Genomic DNA, 23,766 nt, shown 5'->3' on the forward strand with positions numbered 1-23,766 from the left:
AAGTTGAGATTTAAACAGTTGTTATATGATAGAAGTTCTCTTACTCTCAACTAAGACCCTGACTTAATTTCATTCTTTAATCCTCCCTTTAAATAACAACTGCTACCTACAACATACCGGACACTCATGGCTAGTAGTCTACTTGCTATCACAGTGATTCTCAAAATGTAGTCTGTTATGGGGTGGCGGGTAGGGCGTCTCTGAGGTCCCTGAGGCTGAAACTGTTTCATAGTGACACTAAGACAAGATCTGACTTTCTGACCCTCAATCATGAGTTTATATTGAGGTAATCCAGAAACTACATGATGTGTGGTGACATCACCACCCTGTCAGCTAACAAAATGCATGAGCAGATATGAAAATCCAGCTGTTTTCTATTAAGTCAGACATTAAAGAGATTTGCAAAAATATAAAACTATGCCCTCTTCAATAATTTTTTGAAATAGATATTTTTCATCAAAATACATGTAATTTTTGTTAACATGTAATGGGTTTATTATTGTGCCAAATTTTTAAAAAAAATTTTTTCGGCTGCACTGGGTCTTCATTGCTGCCAGTGGGCTTTCTGTAGTTGCAGTGAGTGGGGGCTACTCTTTGTTGCGGTGCGCAGTTTTCTCATTGTGGTGGCTTCTCTTTGTAGCGGAGCATGGGCTCTAGGCATGTGGGCTTCAGCAGTTGCAGCACGTGGGCTCAGTAGTTGTGGCTCGTGGGCTCTAGAGCACAGGCTCAGTAGTTATGATGCACGGGCTTAGTTAACCCGTAGCACGTGGGATCTTCCCAGACGAGGGATAGAACCCGCATCCCCTGCACTGGCAGGCAGATTCTTAACCACTGTGATGCCAGGGAAGTCCCCAAACCTTTAATGAGTTTATTAAAGTGCCAAACTTTTCCGAAGGGAGTGTTTGCTCCCTTTATTGCTTAAGAGTTCCCATTGGTGTGTATATGCACGAACACTTGGTATTACCTAAACTCCTTAATCTTTGCCAATCTAGTGGGTACAAAATGAATCTCATGGGGAAAGGCATTTTAATTTCCTTTCCCTAGTCACTAACGAAGCTTAACACCTTTTTACGGGTTTCTTATTTCCAGAAGAAGAAATATCTTCTCTATCCTGTGTCTCGTCTTTTCACTTCTTGATAATGTCATTCGATGAAGAGAAGTACTGGATTTTTAAAAAACAGACTATTTTTTAGAGCAGTTTTAGGTTCACAACCAACTCAAGTGGAAGGTACAGAGATTTCCCATGTATCTCCTGCCCTACATATCTACAGCCTCCCCCCATTATCAATATCTCACACCAGATGGTACATTTGTAAAAAAACAAACAAAATGAATAAATTAAAATTAAAAAACAAAAACAAAAAAAGAGTGGTACATTTGTTGGAATCAATGAACCTCTGTTGACACTTCATTATCACCCAGAGTCCATAGTTTACATTACGGTTTACTCTTGCTGTTGTACATTCTATAGGTTTTGACAAAGTACGATGACATGTATCCATCATTATAGTATCATACAGAATGGACTCACTGTCTTAAAAATCCTCTGTACTCCATCTATTCATCCCTTCCTTACTCCTGACCCTTGGCAACCAATGTCTTCTTTTACTGTCTGTATAGTTTTGCCTTTTCCAGAATGTCAGAGTTGGAATCATACAGTATGTAGCCTTTTCAGATTGACTTCTTTCATTTAGCAATATGCATTTAAGGCTCCTCCATATCTTTTCATAGACTGATAACTTATTATTTTTTTTAGCATTGAATAATATCCCACTGCATGGATTTATCAGTTTATTTATCCTTGGTTGACTTCTTGGTTGCTTCTAATCCTTGGCAATTATGAACAAAGCTGCTACAAACATGTGTGTGTGCAGGTTTTTGGGTGGACAAAAGATTTCAACTCATTTGAGTAAATATGAAGGAACACAACTGCTAGGTCACATGGTAAGAATATGTTTAGTCTGTAATAAACTGCCAAACTGTCTTCCAAGGAGCTGTACCATTTTGCATTCCCACTAGTAGTAAATGGGTTCTTGTTACTCCATATCTCTGTCAGCATTTGGCGTTGTCAATATTTTGGATTTTGGCCATTCTTTTTTTTTTTTAATATTTTGGTTTTTTGATGTGGACAATTTTTTTTAGTTTTTATTGAATTTGTTACAATATTGCTTCTGTTTTCTGTTTTGGTTTTCTGGCTGTGAGCCATGTGGGATCTTAGCTCCCCGACCAGGGATCAAACCTGTATCCCCCCACATTGGAAGGTGAAGTCTTAGCCACTAGACCACCAGGGAAGTCCTGGATTTTGGCCATTCTAATAGATGTGTAGTGGTACCCCATTGTTGTCTGAATTTGCAATTCCTTAATGACATATAATGTTGAACATCTTTTCATATGCTCATCTGCCATCTGGGTATCTTCTTTGGTGAGATGTCCAGGTCCTTTGCTCATTTTTTAATCAGGTTGTTCATTTTCTTATTGTTGAGTTTTAAGAGCTCTTCGTATATTTTGGGTAACAGTTCTTTAATAGATATGTCTTTTGCTATATTTTCTCCTAGCTGTGGTTTGTCTTCTTGAGAAGTTCTGAATTTTAATTAGTTTAATTTGTCAATCTTTTCTTTTGATTACACATTTTTAAAGAAATTCTTCTATAAGACCAAAGCCATATTCTCCTATATTTTCTTGTAAAAGCATTTATAATTTGCTTTTCATGTGTAAATCTTTAATTAAGGTAATTAAGTTGTTTATGATGGCAGTTAGGAATCCAATTTCTTTTTTTCCTTTCTTTCTTTTTTTTTTTTTGCAGTACATGGGCCTCTCACTGTTGTGGCCTCTCCCATTGTGGAGCACAGGCTCCGGACGCGCAGGCTCAGCGGCCACGGCTCACAGGTCTACCCGCTCCGCGGCATGTGGGATCTTCCCGGACCAGGGCACGAACCCGTGTCCCCTGCATCGGGTCCCCCTGCAGGCGGACTCTCAACCACTGCACCACCAGGGAAGCCCCCAATTTCTTTTTTTCATAAGGATAGTCAATTGTTCCAACACCATTTATTGACCAGTTCATCCTTAGCCTAGTGATCTCTAATGCTACCTCTATCATATATCTATAATATGCACATATGGCTAAGTCTGTTTATGGAGAACTTGTTACTATAATTATGTAAATTAAATGTTTGGCACACAGACAAAATATGAATAAAAAATATCAAGTAGTTTCTATGTAAACTAAATTAAATGCTTTAGAAAGACGATAAAAGTTATTAACTAAAAGAACTGATTTCAAATTAGGTATGGATGAAAAACCATAAAAGATTTAAGAAAAAAACTGAAAAACATAAAAGCACACTACATTCAGACTGCATCAGAAGTGTCTTTAAATGATCAATCTAATGGAAGGAAATAAAACTTGAAATCCTAGATAATACATTATGGATATGCTATCTAAAAATACCCAAAACCAAAACCAAAAGGTGCTGCTGTTCTTCAACCAGCTGACTGGCAAATGTATATTTAAAGAAAAGACAATGATACATAAATATCTACATATATGTTTATATGTAAAGCAAAATGTTTAGAGTATATAATTATTTTTATGATTTCCTTGTTCTGATATTTTGATAAATTGACCAATTAACAATGGCTCTAATCACAATGGCCAACAGGGATTTAGTATAATATATAAATAAAACTTTTTAATAGTTTTAAAATTACTCAAAATAGACAATACCAAAATAACTATGAACATACAATTCACAGAAGTTAAAATGGCTAATAAATAAAAGAAAAAATGTTTAATGCTGATGAGGGATCTTAATACTAGTTGATACAATCTTCCTAGAAAGTAATTTAGCAATATGTAAGCCTTATAAAGTTCATATACCTTTTTTTTAAAATTAAGTTCATATACTTTCACCAGTAATTCTATTTGAGGAATCTCTGATGAAAAAAATAAGACATCTGAACAAAGATTTATGTTCAAGGGTAATCACTACTGCATTAGTTATAATAATAAAAACTTAGAAATAATTCAGAAGTCTAACAGAGGAAACTATGTATTATTTATAGGTTAGAATATATTATTATTCAGTTACTAGAGTTTTCTTTGTCCAGAGAATTCTAAGAATTTAACAATATGTTAAATTTAGAAAGAAATAACACTTCTACTTCACACGCATTGGGATGGCTATTATTAAAAAAAAAAAAAGTGTTGGTGAGAATGTGGAGAAATTGGAACCCTTGTGCATTGTTGGTGGAAATGCAAAATGATGTAGTTGCTATGGAAAACAGTATGGTGGTTCCTCAAAAAATTAAAAATAGAATTACCATATGATCCAGCAATTCCACTACTGGGAATATTCCCAAAAGAATTCAAATCAAGATCTCACAGAGATATTTGTACACCCATGTTCCTAGTAGCATTATTATACTGTACAGCAAAGTGAATCAGCTATACATATACACATAGCCCCTCTTTTTTGGATTTCCTTCCCATTCAGGTCACCACAGAGCACTGAGTAGAGTTCCCTCTGCTATACAGTATGCTCTCATTAGTTAGTTATCTATTTTATACATAGTATCAATAGTGTATATATGTCAATCCCAATCTCTCAATTCATCCCATCCCCCCCCCCCCACTTTCCCCCTTGGTATCCATGCTTGTTCTCTACATCTGTGTCTCTATTTCTGCTTTGCAAATAAGATCATCCTAATAGCATTATTCACAACAGCCAAAAGGCTGAAGCAACCCAAATGTCCATCAACCAATAAATAAACAAAATGTGGTATATACATACAATGCAATATTACTCAGCCTTGAAAAGGAAGGAAACTCAAAAAAAAAAAAAAAAGGAAGTAAACTGACACTTGCTAAACATGTATGAACCTTGAGGACATTATGCTAAGTGAAATAAGGCAAACACAAAAAGACAAATAGTGTACAATTCCACTTATATGAGGTACCTAGAGTAGTCAAATTCATAGAGTCAAAGGAAGTAGAATGGTGGCTTCCAGGGGCTGGGGGAAGGGGGGACTGGGCCGTTGTTTAATTGAGTACAGAATTTCAGTTTTGTAAGATGAAAAAAGTTCTAGAGATTGGTTGTAAAATAATGTGAATATACTTAATACTGAACTATATACTTAAAAATGGTTAAGATGGTAAATTTTATATTAATGTATATCTTACCGCAATATTTTTTACCACAATTAAAAAAAACAGATTGTTAATTTAACCGCAATTAAAAATCTGACATCATCCTTAAGTTCAAAAATGGAACTCTGAATAAGGCTAAATTAAAAATACTATGGATTGGGACTTTCCTGGTGGCACAGTGGTTAAGAATCCTCCTGCTAATGCAGGGGACACAGGTTCGAGCACTAGTCTGGGACGATCCCACATACCGCAGAGCAACTAAGCCTGTGGGCCATAACTACTGAGCCTGCACTCTAGAGCCCACGAGCCACAACTACTGAAGCCCGCACGCCTAGAGCCCATGCTCCGTAAAAAGAGAAGCCACCGCAATGACAAGTTCGCACACCACAAGGAAGAGTAGCCCCTGCTTGCCGCAACTAGAGAAAGCCCACACACAGCAACGAAGACCCAACGCAGCCAGAAATAAATAAATTAAAAAAAATACTATGGATGGACCACATATTTGTCTCAGAATTTTCTAATAGCCAACTTATAATCAATTAAAGAATTATTCTGTTCATAAAACTGAAAAACAAATCAATTGTTTAAGAGAAGCATCAATAAGACAAATTGCTCTTGAGGACACCTGTCTGATTGTTTGGGGGAGATCTTTCAGAAAACATTCTGTTTAATGCCTGAGATCACCTAGCACCTCCATGCAATGATTTTTCACCAGAGTGGATGGATTAATAGAAAATAAGAGTTATGCCAGGTATGTCAAGATATGTGCTGCTTATAAGAAGCAGCTTATACTTCAATAGTAAGTAAAGGGATTGATTAATAAAGTATTTAAAGGTCCTTGTTGAAAAGTTTTTTCCTTTTAAATATTCCTTAAGATTCTTTGTGAAATGTCTGTGTTTTAAAAGTAATGCTTAACAGGACTTCCCTGGTGTTCCAGTGGTTAAGACTCAGTGCTTCCACTGCAGGGGACACAGGTTCGATCCCTGGTTGGAGAACTAAGTAAGATGTGTGGCCAAAAAAAAAATCCTTACTGTCTTCTGTTTGTAATTAAGGATTAGGCAGAAGCTTATTGTTCAGTATCTCAAATAAAGTTAAGCAAGATGGTAACAGATGTCACCTTTTCTTCCCTAAAGAAAACATTAAAAGAAAACTAAGAAAACTCTCCTTCCTACACCTTATCTGAAACACCACTCTCCACCCCTATACACATTGTGGCAAATAAGAAAAAACAAAGCAAAATAGGAAAAGTCATGTTTGCAAGACTTAACTGTAAGTTACGGGCTCCTTTGTCGTACATGCCAATAGGCAAATGAACAGCCCCACTTCCTGTACTCGAGACAAACTTATGTGTGTGCATGTATGTGCAGACAGACATATACACACCAAACTGTCAACAGGTCCCTGTTCTTTTTTTAAAAATTAATTAATTAATTAATTTATTTTTGGCTGCGTTGGGTCTTCATTGCTGCGCATGGGCTTTCTCTAGTTGCGGCGAGCGGCGGCTACTCCTCCTTGCAGTGAGTGGGCTTCTCACTGTTGTGGCTTCTCTTGTTGCAGAGCACAGGCTCTAGGCACGCAGGCTTCAGTAGTTGTGGTGCACGGGCTCAGTAGTTGTGGCTCACAGGCTCTGGAGCGCAGGCTCAGTAGTTGTGGCGCACGGGCTTAATTGCTCCACTGCATGTGGGATCTTCCTGGATTGGGCTCAAACCCGTGTCCCCTGCATTAGCAGGAGATTCTCTTTTTTTCAGTTTACTTTTTTTTTTTGATGGAGTATAATTGCTTTACAATGTTGTGTTAGTTTCTGCTGTACAACGAAGTGGATCAGCTCTATGTATACATATATCCCCTCCCTCTTGGACCGCCCTCCCACCCCCACCCCACCCCCAATCCCACCCATCTAGGTCATCACAGAGCACTGAGCTGCGTCCCTGTGCAGGTTCCCACTAGCTATCTATTTTATGCGTGGTAGTGTATATATGTCAATCCTAATCTCCCAATTCATCCCACCCTCCCCTTCCCCCCTGTGTCTACATGTCCATTCTCTACGTCTGCGTATCTATTCCTGCCCTGCAAATAGGTTCATCTGTACCATTTTTCTAGATTCCACATATATGCGTTAATATACGATATTTGTTTTTGTCTTTCTGACTTACTTCACTCTGTATGACAGACGCTATGAACTTTTAAGAGACCACAGGTTAAACAACCACAAAAACAGCTTGGCCTTATCCAGTAAAGTTGAAGATACCCATATCTTATGACCCTGAAATACCACTACTTGGGATATATTCTAGAAAAACTAGTACATGTGTATACCAGGATAGATGTATATTCATAGCAACATTGTTCCTGATAGCTAAATGGACGCGGATTCTTAACCACTGCGCCACCAGGTAAGTCCCAGGTCCATGTTCTTAAAGCATGCATTCTCAACAGGAATAATACTGCTCCTGATGCAACGGAAATGGCTCTTGGTGGGAGGAGGGGGAGTGTGGAAAACATCTTAGATATTGCAATGGTCTGTTGCCCTCCAAAGAATCTTAGTACATAAAGAGATATACAGCATATATGTAGTATTAAAATTCCATGGGTGGGGGGTGATAAGGAGAAAAAGTCTAGAAAGGTTCCTTAGGGGTTAATAATTTTTAAAAGGTTGAGAAATACAGCTTTAAAGCAAAGTTCCCCAACCAGTGTGCAGAAATTAAAGACATGGGTTACAGGTGTGCTGAGTATTGATCCTCTCAGGCCTCTGAGGATGCAGTCAGGGCCTGCAGAGCGGGTGGGAACACGGGTCAGAAGCCCAAGGCATTTATCCCTGGTCTGGAGCATTTTCCTCTTTTCTTTTTTCTTTCTTTTTCTTTGGCTGCACCAGGGATTGAACCTGGACCACAGCAGTAAAAGCGCCAAGTCCTAACAACTGGACCACCAGGGAAACCCCAAATTTTCCTCTTTATTTCAGCATGCCTCCAAATATCATCTGCTGTGGGTGCCGTTACAAGAAAGCACTGAGTTTCTACTACAGATACATATTACCATTACAATAAGAAACTATTTTAAAGAAAACACTTAGAAAAAATATTGTTTGCAATCTGTTCTTAGGTCTAACACAATAGTCAAGAATCCAAAGTTCTATTCAGAATATGCCCTAAGGGCTTCCCTGGTAGCACATGTGGTTAAGAATCCGCCTGCCAATGCAAGGAACATGGGTTCGAGCCTTGGTCCAGGAAGATCCCACAGGCCACAGAGCAACTAAGCCCGTGCGCCACAACTACTGAGCCTGCGCTCTAGAGCCTGCAAGCCACAACTACTGAGCCCACGTGCCACAACTATTGAAGCCCACATGCCTACAGCCCATGCTCCGCAAAAAGAGAAGCCACCACAATGAGAAGCCCACGCACAGCAACAAAGAGTAGCCCCCGCTCGCCACAACTAGAGAAAGCCTGCGTGCAGCAACAAAGACCCAACACAACCCAAAATAATAAATAAATAAATAACAAGAATATGCCCTGTCCAGTAAGCCTACTGAGGGACAATGGTTGTTTTTTGTTTGTTTTCAATTTATTTTTTTAAGATGTTGGGGGTAAAAGTTTATTAATTAATTAATTTATTTTTGCTGTGTTGGGTCTTCGTTTCTGTGCGAGGGCTTTCTCTAGTTGTGGCAAGCGGGGACCACTCTTCATCGCGGTGCGCAGCCCTCTCACTATTGCAGTCTCTCTTGTTGCAGAGCACAGGCTCAGCAGTTGTGGCTCACGGGCCTAGTTGCTCCGCGGCATGTGGGATCTTCCCAGACCAGGGCTCGAACCCGTGTCCCCTGCATTAGCAGGCAGATTCTCAACCACTGCGCCACCATGGAAGCCCAATGGTTGTTTTTTGTATCATATCATTTAACACTGGGAACAAATCCAGAAGCAGTATCACTCAAGAGGTGACAAAAAGGTTGGGAGTAGTCATAGTGGCCATTTATAAGTCAAATATGAGAGAGTAAAAGACATGTACATGAAGGAGACAGGTGGCATAGAGAGAACAGAATTGATGCACAGAGATGACATGAGGGAGACCAGGAGATATGTGAAAGCAAAGTCCCTCATTTCTTAACATGCTCCCAGCTCCAATGCCCCTAGTGCCCAACAATACTGAATTTGTTCCTTGATCTTTATTTTTTTAAGTCAACTTAAGTAGGTCTATGCTCCTTGCACCCTAATATAAATCTGTGCTCTTTGAGCCCTAAGTTAAGTAAATTATAATCCAAGAGTAAGATTTTTTAAGCACAGTCTGGCAGGAATCTGGCTTAGGTGTAAAAAAACATAACACCAGCATGCCTAGGTTGGAACACATTACTTCTTGGAATCTTCCTTCTAACTATTTCTGTAAAGAAGATCAAGTTAATAATGAAGTGACTTGCTTTATGAAATTATTTCAAATTGGTTAAAAGTATAGATATCTTAAAAAAACAACTTTAGAGTGCTTGGTCTGTAGACTATCTTTCTAAAAATATTTAAGCACCAGACTGGTTTTTAAAAAAAAGAAAGAAAAAAAAAGAACTATGTATAGATTAAAAAATGTACAGTAGAAACTCAGTGCTTCCAACCTTTCCAACTGTAGAGAAAAAGTCTGAAGCAATGCTCTTTTTTCTTTTTTTAAAATTTATTTATTTTATTTACTTATTTTTGGCTGTGTTGGATCTTCATTGCTGGGCACGGGCTTTCTCTACTTGCAGTGAGTGGGGGCTAGTCTTGGTTGCGGTGCGCGGGCTTCTCATTGTGGTGGCTTCTCTTGTTGTGGAGCCCGGGCTCTAGGTGCACGGGCTTCAGTAGTTGTGGTGCACGGGCTCAGTAGTTGTGGCTCATGGGCTTAGTTGCTCCACGGCATGTGGGATCTTCCTGGACCAGGGCTCGAACCCGTGTCCCCTGCATTGGCAGGCAGATTCTTAACTACTGCGCCACCAGGGAAGCCCTGAAGTAATGCTCTTCTGATGAGAAATAAAATAATATAGCACACCACATAAAAAGTTTTGGAGGTGGATGATGGTGATGGTAGCACAACATTACGAATGTATTTAATATAACTGGACTGTACACTTAAAAATGGTAAAGATGGTAAATTTTACGTTATGGGTATCTTACAATTTAAAAAATTGGGAAAGGGACTTCCCTGGTGGTCCACTGGGTAAGACTGTGTGCTCCCAGTGCAGGGGGCCTGGGTTCGATCCCTAGTCAGGGAACTAGATCCCACATGCCACAACTAAGAGTCCACATGCTACAACCAAGAAGTCTGCATGCTGCAACTAAGAGCCCACATGCCACAACGAAGATCCTGCATGCCACAACTAAGACCTCGCGCAGCCAAAATAAATTAAAAAGAAAAAAAAAAATTGTAGCACAATGTTGCTTAACCTACCAGACTACTTTTATGTATCCTGCAAAGCAATTTCGGCGACTCACAGAAATATGAGCGTACACTCCCAACTCCAACAACCACCACCCCCCTCACCCCACAAATACCTTGAACATGGTGTCCTAAAACTTCCACATAGTTCTGATCTTTTAAAACTTCCTGGTCATCTTCCTCCAAATCATATTCTGGCTTCTTTATTATTTTTTTTGTGTTGACCAAAAGCTGGGCTCTCTCCTTTTTTATTTTAGCTCCTATAAGAACATCCAAAGAATCAGAACATGACAGGTATAAATTCTTTCTAAACACTACATTTAAATAAATAAACTATACTATTATATTGTCATTACTTAAAAGCTGGAAAAAAATTCAGTGTTTTCTCTTTGATTCAAGTACAGATCTCTCTTCCACAGTTTATAAGTTAAAAAAACAAAACCTTTAAATTATATATTTTGGGGGGTCAAAATAACTATACATTTTAATTACAATGGGTGGTTATCACTTACCACCACTACTGAGCATTTCACATTAGATGAGGCTTTATTATTTTTAATTTTCAGTACATTTTGAATGGAATGAACTAAAAATTAAGGTTTATTTGCAGTCTTACTAGATCAAATATTCTGGGCTGTATTTTCAAAATAGAAGATTAAATTATTTTTAAAAGTGAAATAATACATAACCATTATATAAGCATCCCTTCAACTGTATAATCATTCAGTACCTCCTTCTCTATCAAGAATGTGATTAAGAACATCATCATCTCCCACAAACTGAACCTCCAGCATCTTGTCTTCCTTTGATTCCAGCTTGCTCATCATTGCCAACCTAAACAAAAGCAATGAAGCACTCAGAAGTGATGAAAAATTCATATCAACAGCCAAATAAACATTCACATAATGAATACATGTATTTGCATAAAAGTTTTAAAAATCTTTAAGTATGAAAAATACATTATCATTATTGTATCGATATTGTGTTTTTGATAATAAGTAACTCAATTCTTTATCTGAAAAATGGAAGAGAGGAAGAAGTGCCTGAGATTAGGAAAAAGCCAAATCCAATCAAGGCAACTAAAATATAATGACAATTCTGCCTGTAAAGAAAGCTCTAACCAATATACAGAATAACAACATTATTAGAAAGGGGGAGGTTAATACATGAGAGTTTAGAAAAGGGGCAGCCAAACAAAGAGTAATGGTTTGGTGGATTTTCATATCTGTTCACTAGAAAGATATAGTCCACTGGGGGAAGTCTGTATGCTTCACTGGTGTACCAAGACTGGATCAAATAATTTTCAAGCATCTCCCTTTACTATGAAATTGCATGCTCACCAAACAACTTGACAATCATGAATATGGCTTTCTAGGTATCTCGGTAACTAAAGAGTAAGCATGAATCTTTCCAGTACTTTAGAATCAGTTCTTCACTGAACAAATTTCGGATTTGGCAAGCAAAAGTTTGATCAACTCTGGCTACGCTGACAAAATTTAGTTTCAGAACTTATAATGCTAATGCCTGAAACAAATAAACGATTCCAACTAGTTGTCAGCTAATCAGTTTACTCAAAAAATGAATTTTTTTTCTCTCTTCTTTCTCTCATAAATCCTATTTATGCCTTTTCCCCTGACAAGAGGATCTACTGATTGAGTCCCCCATGAATCAGTTATCTGCATGCAGATAACTTACTAAATGTTGCCAAGTTTTCTTTTGTAACTAGCACACTTAAATGATTTGTCTCAGTTTTCATTTACCTTTAAAGGTACTACATATTCTGCAGCTGGGAAATTCAAGTAGAGTCACCTGTAATTGGAAAAAGAACTCAGTCAGGCCAGCTAACAGGAAAACGACAGCAACCAAAGAAGTTCATGAGTTTTAACAACCAAGATGAGTAGATAAAGGCAGATCTTAGAAAGCCAAAGTTGTTATGATGGCACAGTAAAGAGCAAAATGACCATTACCATTTTGGCCAGGGAGCCTCAGAGACTGAGAAGATCTAACTTGTGGGGGCAAGTAGGTGGAAGGAGGCCAAAATGTGAGCACTTACTATGTGCTAGACACTCTTCTCAATATTCTATATGTATTCTCATTTAATCCTCACAACAATTCCATTAGGTTTATACTTTGTGTACAAAGATTATACTTCATCTATAATTTATATGGCCACTGCCAGTAGAACATATCCATTTGGACCAACCTCCTAGTCATGACACTGTTTCTTATTATGGGGAACTGGGTGTATTAGAGAAGAAGTTTAATGCATCTATGTGACATTTATACAAAATTAAGGAACACAACTTCTTTCTATCTGTATAAAATAAAGTTTTTTAAGGGGCTGTTTGTCAGGCACTGTGTTAGGCACTTTTATGTATACCAGATCAATAAATCCTCAGATTCTCTGAGATGGTTAAAATATATTTAATTCCCCCAATTTACAGATGAGTAAACTGAGGTTAAAGATTAAATTACTCACTCAAATTCACACAATTAGAAAGTGTGTTAGGGCTGAAACCCAAGTTTAACTAATTCCAAAGACCCTGATCATTTGATTAAATGACACAACTTCTCCTGCCATTAAATACAAATCTGTTATCCTAAATGCTTGTCTTGACCTCTGGAAACTATTCATAATATGTTTAGTCATTCTCCCACACAGCGGTTCAAATATCCAAGAACTTCTACAGTTCCTCTAGGTTTCTAGTTCATTAGGTTAAACATCACTAGTTCTATCAAGCATACTTTTAAGAGCAGCATAGGCTACATTATTTAAAACTATATACTGCTGTGTTCTACAAAGGATTTGAAGCAATAAGCAGTGCAATACAACAAATGATAAACTATACATACACACTAATAGGGAATCTGGGTCAGGGAACATATAAAGAAAGGCAGAAAATAAAATCATACAAAGAATTTGGGCTCTTAGCTTCCTGGCAATCAAAAGGAGTAAAGGTCAGTTACATTACCTCTGATTAGCAAAAGTTTAGTAGTCCCTTCAGGGGGAAAAAAAAGATTTTCAAGGAAAATTTAAAAACAAATATTCTAGACAACTTAATATTGTCCTAGGCAATTTCCGTATGGTATTTTATGTAAGAATTGTCTGGACAGAGGCAGCCTAACTTAGTCTTGTTTGTAGCCAAATGCATTTATACGTAATTTTCTTTTCTAGATATTAAGGGCATCTTATTATACAGTACAGAATCAAAAAATTGAAATTTCGACAAAAACCTTGAAAGAAACCTTTCCTTCCTTCTTCTCCAACATTTTCTGAAAACAAAAACAAAAAAAACCCCAGTACAATCGCATAATAAAATGAAAATATTTAGTGACCACTTACTCTTCAAGGCACTGTCTTGCTGCTTACTTTTAAGTAGACTCTTTTCAAGGAGTTAACAAGGTAATACAGCAGCACCAAATGAGCGTTACCACAATACACTCTCCTTTGAGAGCAAATAAAAGATTTGCTACAATTTAAAAACAAACATAATCCTTTAAAAAAAGAAGGTGGTATAGTTTAGTGGCTGTGCACCAATTTTAATATCAGATAAACCTGGGTTCCGATCTTAACTCCACACTTACAACTGTGTGACTCTGGACAAAGTTGTGACGATTAAATGAGACCATGCGCTTGGCCTACGAAAATGCTAACTAGGTTCCTTACTACGGGTATTTTTACTTTAAATTTCAACTTAACCATGCAGATCTCTTATACAACTCCATATCCCAACAAATGTCTGACGAAATAAAATTCATATTTTATGGCAAGACGACTTAAACATATTTAAACATAAAATTTTTCTTTGCCTACTTGGGCCTCCTCCCTCCACTTTAGTGTGTATTGCACATCTGCAGTAACCAGATCTCTTTAGGAGATAACTTCCTTCTTATCTTGTAAGGGGCCAGGATGACCCATGACCCACTCTTTGCTTTGTATGTGTAGATTTGGATTGTGTAAACTGTCAATAATATGCCATTTAATGTACAGCCCACAGTCTCAAAAACATCTAACAGTGCTTTGACTTCTAACAAACGGAACAGTTCTTAGAGCTTTCTGAGAGGCTGTTCTCAGAGTCATAACCCTGTTTGGCTCAAATAAAATTTTCCACTTCTTTCTTAGATCGACTACTGATCAATTTTCGTCAGCACATCTAACAGAAAAAAGTGCTCAATAAATGTTGAATGAATGATGCCCATTTAATGTGCAGTGCCATCACACAAAGGTGTAGGGCCATGCTATTTTTCTTCAGATTGCAATTGGACTAAGGGGAAGGTGTAGTGGTTCTATTAGGATTTCAGCTGTAAAGCGAAAAGTACTGCATCAACTTGTTTTAACTTAAAAAGCTCTACCAAAGGAGTCTGGTTTATCAACATTTTACAACCAAGCACTGTCCCAGGGTGACTGTGTTCAGTTAGGAGGATTCATTTGGTGCTTCCAGGCTGGGATGACATCAAAGGGTTCTCGCTCCAGTGGTAGTTCTGGGACAAGATCTCTTCCTCCTCAGCCCTCACTGTACCTGTTCCTCTCCCAGGACACCTTACTACTTTCGGTATGGATTTTTACAGTTCTCCCTCTGCACGCGGAAGGCTCATCACGCCGGAAAACAGATACGTTGGTAACAGACACCCCTTGCACAGAAGGCCCATCACTGCTGGACAGAGGAACGGTCTTTAAAGAGGGAGCCTCTCACCCCAACAAGTATTTACTGACTTCGGTCTGGGCCTCGCGCAACTGACCAGCTGGCCGTTCTCGGCCAGCCGAGGGTCCTCAGGGCGGCGGGGCCGGAGGCAGCCTGGGGAGGGCAGAGAGGGAGGCGCAGCGACGCTGCCCGGAGTGCCGAGGTGAAGGCCGGGGACTGGGTGCACCTGGACTCACCTCACAAGCCCCGAGCTAAGCAGGAGAGGGAGGCAAGCTGCCCCGCCGCCCAACCACGCACCGCCAGGTCTCCGGGTGGCGCGGCTGCGGCCGCCTCGTGCCTGCCGGACGCTACCCCGCTGAATGGTCGCCGCTGGAAAAGCGGCTTCGGCCCCAGCGGGAAAGGCCAAATTCTTTTAGGCAGTGCAGAAGCGGGGTCGCGGGGTCGCAGGGTCGCAGGGTCGAGCAAGACGCTCCGGAGGCCGGCGAGTGGGGCGGGGAATGGGCAGCCTCCCTCCTTCACACCGAATCTCCCGCCCTGCTCAGGAGGCGGAGCCCCAGGGAACCAATAGGAAGTGGCGTTGGCTGAGAGCGACGGCTCTGACCGCCAGTCGGCGCCGGTCTGATGGCCTCGCCCACAAGAAACCCGAAGAAAACGAATCCCTAAGCGCTGGGTTCTGGGCTTTGCTTTTCCTCTTTCCGTTTCCGGTGAAGGGAGAAGGAAGTGTTGGTTAGATCTGAGGAAACTGGAGGAGTTGGAGTGGGCTGAGTGGGCTCTCTGGCTTGACGCAATCTTGAAAGTGTTCATTGGTTTCTCTTTACACCTTCTTTGACGCAATCTTGAAAGTGTTCATTGATTTCTCTTTATACCTTCTTTTGGGGAAAAAGATAATGGGAATGAATTTGAGTTTATTTATTTATTTATAACGTTACCTCATTTGGCGTGAAAGGTAGGATCAAGTGCATCTCAGGGGTTTGGGGTGGGGAGGCGGGGAGCAATGCTCTCTAGTAAGAAGAGAATTTTGGCTGGGGCACTGAATGTAGAGATGGGAATCAGACTGCTAATAGGATGAAGAGACAGGGAAAATAGAAGGAATAGATGCAGAGAAAGCTGAGGAAAAAGATAATGAGGAAGAAAAAGAATGAACCTGCTGGAGTAACAGTGTCACCCACTAATAATACGATTTTATTTGGATTCATTCATTCATTCAGAACAAAACCTGCTTACAAGATAATAACGTTACACTTTTGAGCGAGCTGAGCACGGTCTCTGCCCTCACAGTAGATCCTATAGGGGAAGATACTGAATAGACAATATAGAGAAAAATGCTACGATTTGGGAAGTCCAGTGTTTATCGAACCACTGGCAGGAGTATCTAATTAAAGTACAGCAAGATTCAGGAACAATTTTCTTGGAAGAAGAGATATTTAAACTGAAACCTGAGGACTGAGTAGCTTTAAGCCAGAAAAAGAGGAGGGGTAAAGTTTTCCAGGTAGAAGGCCCAAATCAATATAGTGGGTGTATAAAGGGCCATGAGGCAAGTGCCACAAGTGCCAACGTTGGATCTGTTGTTATGAAGAGCTAGTTTGGCCCTTAGGGCACTAGTCAGATTTGTATTGAAAGATCATTCTGGATAAAGGAGGTAAAATGTGGGAGCAGAGGGAAGGAAGAGACAGATGGAGTCACACCATTTTGGAAGCTGTTTAGGACATCAGATTGGGAAATGGAAATGGTTGTAGCCTGGATAGCTCAGTATTCCATTTTGTTTAGCAGGATTTAAGAAAACAAAAGAGAAAGGTAATTTTCTGTACGTTGGAGATAAAGAATTTGGGGGACTGAGTAGAGGGAAGATGAAAGAAAACGTAGCCAACAGTTAACAGTGAAGTGCTTGAAAAGTTCTTAAAAATGTGAAGATCTGGGAATATTTAATATTCAACTAATATGTTCTTTATGTTTCTATGATGTAAACTCTCTTCCATCTCCCCCTCCAATCTTCACTAAACTCTTCTGCAAACTCAGAGGACTTGGTGTGAGCAGTGGGTTTTGATTTTGTTTTTAATGGTATATGTGTGGAAAATAGAGGGAAGGAGCTGAGTTTCCCTTCTAGATTGATACTAGGCTAGATAAAAACAAAGAGCCATACCATTCAGAATGGAGATCCAGGATTCAGAAGTGGAAGTTGAAGATGGAGGTGATCATAAAATGGCAACTCCTGCATGTATTCACACACATTTTGTGTAGAACATTAGAACATTAGATTTTTCCAAGAGAAAGAGAGGACCAAGTCAATTTTGTGTATATCTTAAGGGGGTAGAGATGCCAGCAGTTAATTGGGTTATAGTTTGAAATTTAGGGCTAGGCTTTAAAAGTCTCTAATAGAATCTGGTTAAACATGGTGAATTGAACACTGTCTTGAAATCCCACTAAAATAACAGAGTCAAAAAAAATTTTTGAAGTATAAACATACACACAAAAGAACAGGAAAGGAAGTGAGATAAGTTAATAAAATTTTGGAAGATGTATAGAGATCAGGCAAAGCAGAGTAAGCCGAAACCCAGGCCAGCAAAGGATGACGACAATAAGTCCGTTCCTGTCCCAGAACTCCAATTAGTCTCAGGAATTAGTGTACAGGAATCTCTGAAGTCAGAAGAGGAGAATGGGACTGAGAACTGGAGAAATGGTCAAAGTCTGAAACAAGGAACAATTAGATCCTACATCTCTTGTCGTACTTAGCATAATAGCAGGCGTTTACAAGGTGAACCAGAGGATTGAGACTCAACAGAGTAGAAATGAGAAGTCATACTGAGTTTGGGGGTGGGGGTGGAACTGGAAGATTATGTGGGAGAGAAGGAATTTTCTCTTGTTTGGCTCCCAGAGCACTGGCAACTAATCATTTATTTAAACACTTCTTCTTCAGAAGACTGATGAGGCCCCAGTGGGAAAAGCCAGTTGATCTGTTGATCCACATTGAAACCTGCTAGCTGATAATCCCTGCCCCTGCAGGCAGACTTTCCAGTCAATTTTTGCTTCACCAAACTTGAATAAAGCCTCAACTCTGAAAGAGACAAAACAAATAGACCAGGAGCAAAAAGATTATGTAGGAACTAGAAGAAAATTTATTCTGAACTGTAATTACAAATACCTCAGAGATAAAGACTTTATGAAAGAAGGAATATAAAAAAGAATGTGGGTCATCAAGTTTAGATTTCTAAAGAAATAACTTAAAATTTTAATTTTTAAACAGCAGACTGCAGCATCAAGATATCAGCTGCACATTTTTTTCACCAATGATCTCATTTGTCAGCACAACAAATCAGAATGTCTTTATGTACTTCTTCCTCAGGAAGATGACTGAGTTAAAAAATGTGAAATCATTTATTCAAGTTTAATTATTTTTATATTCAAACAAGAGGTTTTTACCCAAATCATATTTTAGAAGATCAAATTCAAGAATACCAGTTCCTATGTTGCAAATTGAAATATAACTTAAATAGCTGCATAGATGTCAGTGAAAGATCTAGGTTAATCAACCAGGACCAGGTAGTTCTTGCGGACAAGTTAGGAGATATTTGCATTTGTTCCTAAATTTGGGAAACTCAATTAACTTTTGTTTTTATTGCCAGTCTTATGAAAAGCTTTATATTTATAATTTTGCTGTTTGAAAAAATCCATTTTGTCTTTGGGTCTTCTTTTTTGAACTGTTCAGTTTATTCAATGAACTCTGAGCGCCTACCTGTACCAGGAATATAGCGCCCAGGTATGTCCCTTACCCTTAAGATTCTAGTTGGGTAGAAGGAATCAGATAATTTCAATACTAAGGTGTTAAGTGCAAAGATAGAATTTACTGAGAACTGCTAGGACAAATACCATTTAGCTCAGGCTGGTGGGTAAGTGAGTAAGAGGGTGGGGTAGCAGAGTAAAGGCCATTCCAACTTTAAAAGAGAACAGGGGGGTGGAGAAGGAATTTCAGGAAGAAAGTATGGTAATACAAACTGGGTGTGGTAATACAAAGTTTGGTGTTACTTAAATCCTAAGTGTAAGTAAGAATGATAAGAGAGGGACTTCCCTGGTAGTCCAGTGGTAAAGAATTCGCCTTACAATGCAGGGGATGCAGGTTCAATCCCTGGTCAAGAAACTAAGATCCCACATGCCATGGGCAACTAAGCCCGCATGCCACAATTACTAACCTCATATGCCGCAAACTACAGAGCATACGTGCCCTGAAGCCTGCACACCACAACTAGAGAGAAGCCTGAGCACCATGTCGAAGAGCCTGCGCGCTGCAATGAAAGATCCTGCATGCTGCAACTAAGACCTGACACAGCCAAAAATAAATTAAATAAATAATAAATAAATCTTAAAAAAAAAAAAAGAATGATAGGAGATGGGTTGGGAGAAGTAAAGGCCAGGCTAAAGAACATAGAATTTATCCTCTGTGATGGAACCATTGAATAATTGATAGGAGTTTTATATTAATCACTAAAGGAAGATAAATTTGAGAGGAGCATGGGGTCTAGTTAGGAGGCTATCAAAGCAGTGTGGATATGAAGTAAGACATGAATTTGAGCTGTAGTAGTAAAAGTTGAGAGGAAATGATGGATTTGCAAAAAAAAGGCAAAGTCAGCAAGATTTGGAGACTGGTTATAGAGGTAAGGGAGAGGAAAGATATAATTCCCAGGTTTCTGGTTTGGTTGCTTGGGTATAAGTTCCCAATTGTGCTATGAAAGAGAGATTACAAATAGAGGGAAGGAGTAGAAGAATTGAGTTTAGCTTGAGGCATCTTGACTTTGAAGTGCCTGAGGGATATTCAAACATCCTGCAAACAGTTGGATATGAGTTTGAAATTCATTCAAGAGGTCAAGCAGAGAGAGAGAGAGAGAGAGAGAGATATCTAGGGGTCATTAGTGTGTAGATTAAATCCAAACGGGGAAAATTAAGAATTACCCAGAGATGTTGAGTACAATAAGAAATTGAGATACTTCATCTTCTGAGGCAGGCAGCAAGGAGATGAGGATAGTTGCAGATATAGTTGTTCTTTTAAGTGGTAGGTGAGAAGAGGAAATTAAGAGTGTTCTAGCTTGATGACCTCCATTTTATGGAGGAAGCAAGAGTTGAGGCTGCTGAGAAAGTGATACTTAAAGTGATAAAGCTTTGGGACAGAAACTGAAAGGAATAGAACTAGGGCAGGCCAAGAAGTACAAGGACCTCAAAGTGTTGGGGGCTTAAGTTTGGGGCCAGTGAAATTGTATTGATGCCCATAGTGTTCAATGGCCTGATTAAGGTATTAGAGAAGGCAAATTGCAACATTGATATAAAAGAATATTTTTTTAATGGAATGGATTACTGCCTTTCTTATACTGTCGTTACTGTTTTATATATTTCTTTAGGAAAACATTCTTACTGAGTCAGTGGTTCTGGATGGAGGAAGGAAAGTTTAGGTATGAATGCCAGAAGATTGTCATAGGATTAAGGAGAGTCTTCAATAATGACTGCACATGAGAATTACCTGGGGAACTTTTAAAACTACTGATGCTGGGCTTCCCTGGTGGTGCAGTGGTTAAGAATCTGCCTGCCAATGCAGGGGACACAGGTTCGAGCCCTGGTCCAGGAAGATCCCACATGTCGTGGAGCAACTAAGCCAGTGCACCACAGTTACTGAGCCTGCACTCTAGAGCCCGTGAGCCACAACTACTAAGCTCACGAACCACAGTGACTGAAGCCCACACGCCTACAGCCCATGCTCCACAACAAGAGAAGCCACCTCAATGAGAAGCCCACGCACTGCAACAAAGAGTAGCGCCCGCTCCCCACAACTAGAGAAAGCCTGCGTGCAGCAATGAAGACCCAACGCAGTCAAAAATAAAATAAATAAAATAAATTTACTTTAAAGAAAACAAACTACTGATGCCATATCCCAATTCCAGAGGGTCTCAATGTGGCCTGTTCATCAGAATTTAAAAAAGAAACTCCCAGGGACTTCCCTGGTGGTCCAGTGAGTAAGACTCTGAGCTCCCAACGCAGGGCTCCTGGGTTTGATTCCTGGTCGGGGAACTAGATCCTGCATGCGTGCCGCAACTAACAGTCCCCATGCCACAACCCTGTAGGCCACAGCAAAGATCCCGTGTGCTGCAACGAAGACCCGGTGCAGCCAAAAAAAAAAAAAAAAAAAAATTCCCAGATGATTTTAATGTTCAGCTAGGGGTGAAAACCACTGAGCTAGGGAGAATGAAAACTGGCAATAAATTTTTATCAGATATGAAGTGACCTAGAGGCTATGCATTAAACACACACTTGATAGGGGTACAGTAGGTCTAGAATGTCAGTGGCAGATGCCTCAGCAAGTAATTTCTACTGGGATATATTTAAAGATATCAATTGATTTTAATAATGCTCAGGAAACAAAAGTGATCACCTCTTAGCGTCTAGGAATAAAAGAATATGGTAACCAGAAGCTATTTTATCTGCAGGATTTTCTTGAACCAGGGATAATGAGGCCTTCATAAATCACACACAAATTAGCAGTGAAAGATTTGGCAGAGTAAGCCCTAAAAAATGTGCACACAGTAATTCAAGTTCTGGGAAACTAGATATAATCTTCAATTCAGAAATAATTTTACAGTGTGCATAACACCATTATTTATAGCAGTTGATAATAAATCAATGTCTATAGATTTCTTAAAATCCTGTGATTAATCTTTTTGAATGTAATAGTGCTTTTTAGTTAAATTATACAGTGATTCAGAACATAAGATTGTACTGGTTAACATAATCTGCCATAAAAAAAAGTTTTCATCATTCAATGTGTACTAAACATTGTTCCCTAAGACAAAGTGCCAAAAGTGATTGGCCCTTCAAGTTTTAAAAGTCAGTACCACCCCTTTCTGATATAACATCTTGAACAAAACTAGGGCTGTTACCACAGATTATATCCATCCTATTTGGATTATGACCTAGGGCCACAGTTAGACCTTTAGAGGCCCTAAACACAAAAGACTTTTATTTCTACCCTCTCCCATGTAGTTTAAAATAACATTAAATCATAAAATAATTTCAAGTAAGTCTAACAAAATACTGATTTCTTCCTAAGTTACCTGGCCACTTTTTTCCATGGTGGTTGGGAGGAAGGAAGTAAAATATTTTTGGGTTCTGTATTTTGGGAACCTCTTCTTTTTTTTTTTTTGCGGTACGCGGGCCTCTCACTGTTGTGGCCTCTCCCGTTGCAGAGCACAGGCTCTGGACACGCAGGCTCAGCAGCCATGGCCCACGGGCCTAGCTGCTCCGCGGCATGTGGGATCTTCCCAGACCGGGTCACGAACCCACGTCCCCTGCATTGGCAGGCGGACTCAACCACTGCGTCACCAGGGAAGCCCTGGGAGCCTCTTCTTTATTATGGTCTAAACCAGCTTTTCTCAATTGAGGTTCCTCATATGAACCACAGAAAGACTATTTTCTCATTTCTCCAGAGAATGGTACATAATTAAGGATAGTACACAATTAGAACCATTGGATGTATGTAGGAGAAGAGTTAATTTATAACTATGGATACCTAGGGTATTAGGACTCAGTTCTTTCATGGATTTAATTTGCCTGTTATCTAGCTCTACTGAGGTCAAATCTCCCCTTCCTTCCCAACTCCCACAGGGTCCTTGGCCTTGTGGGGATAGGGCATGTGTACCAATAGCTGAGAACAATCAACATTTTATGAAGCAGTATCTTGATAGTTAAGTGCATAAGTCTGTGAGCCTGAGTGTCTGGGTTCAATCTCAGCTCTACCATTTACTAGCTCTGTGACCTTGGACAGATGAACTTTCCTTTTCTTATAAAGGAAGAATAACTACTTATCAGACACTTATATTAACTGAATATTGAATTGTGGCACTTTCATCAAAGTGTTTAGAACGGTGCCTGGCACATCCTAGCACTGAATAAATGTTGTTTTTGTTTAATACATCTTTGGACCATAAAGTATTGTGACCTGGACCAGACTTGTATGTGTATGGAGGGATAGTACCTCCATTATCTTATTAATATTCACTATTTTATTACGGTACCTTAAAGTGACTTTCCCCTTTGTACTTTCTCTGTATTTTCTAAGGTTTTCAAAATGAGCAAGTAATACTTTCTTTTTTTGGCTGCACTGCATGACATGCGGGATCTTACTTCCCCGACAGGGATCAAACCCATGCCTCCAGCAGTGGAAGCGTGGAGAATTAACCATGGGAATGCTAGGGAAGCCCCAAGTAATACATATTTAATAAAAGGAAAATTGAAACTGTCAACTGGTAAAGCTCATTCTTCCTAACTAATGCAGAACTAGAGTCGAGGAGAAAAAAACCAGGCTTGGTGAGTTGCCTTAAGCCACTCTTCTGGAACTGCTAATCTACACCAGCAATTTTGGATTAAGGCATAAGATATAAAAGAGAAAACAAAGTTTTGGTCCATCAATAAGGAATAATAGCCATAAGGAACAGGTATAGAAGAGATTTTTCTAGGGAGTGCATGTAAAGGGAAGGGAAAAGGAGGCCTGGGGCTCAGCCCTTCATTAAACCCACATTCCAAGAGAAGGCTAAATAAAGTATTACCTTTAGAAAAGAC

The 23,766-nt window shown here is 39.4% G+C and overlaps 1 protein-coding gene across 1 annotated transcript in view; it reads right to left on the reverse strand.

Annotated features, from left to right (window-relative positions):
- ORC2 (origin recognition complex subunit 2) overlaps positions 1–15,626 on the reverse strand; it is a 51,419-nt gene extending 35,793 nt beyond the window's left edge. The window contains exons 1-3 of the mRNA XM_065880560.1: positions 15,411–15,626; positions 11,262–11,365; positions 10,648–10,791 (exon numbers count right to left, since the gene is read on the reverse strand). Of these exons, the coding sequence (XP_065736632.1) occupies positions 10,648–10,791; positions 11,262–11,358 (241 nt within the window). The 5' untranslated portion in view covers positions 11,359–11,365; positions 15,411–15,626. The remainder of the gene's footprint in view (positions 1–10,647; positions 10,792–11,261; positions 11,366–15,410) is intronic.
- Between the last annotated feature and the right edge of the window lie 8,140 nt (positions 15,627–23,766).

This window comes from Phocoena phocoena, chromosome 7 (genome assembly GCF_963924675.1).
Source record: "Phocoena phocoena chromosome 7, mPhoPho1.1, whole genome shotgun sequence".
Classification (NCBI taxonomy): Eukaryota; Metazoa; Chordata; class Mammalia; order Artiodactyla; family Phocoenidae; genus Phocoena; species Phocoena phocoena.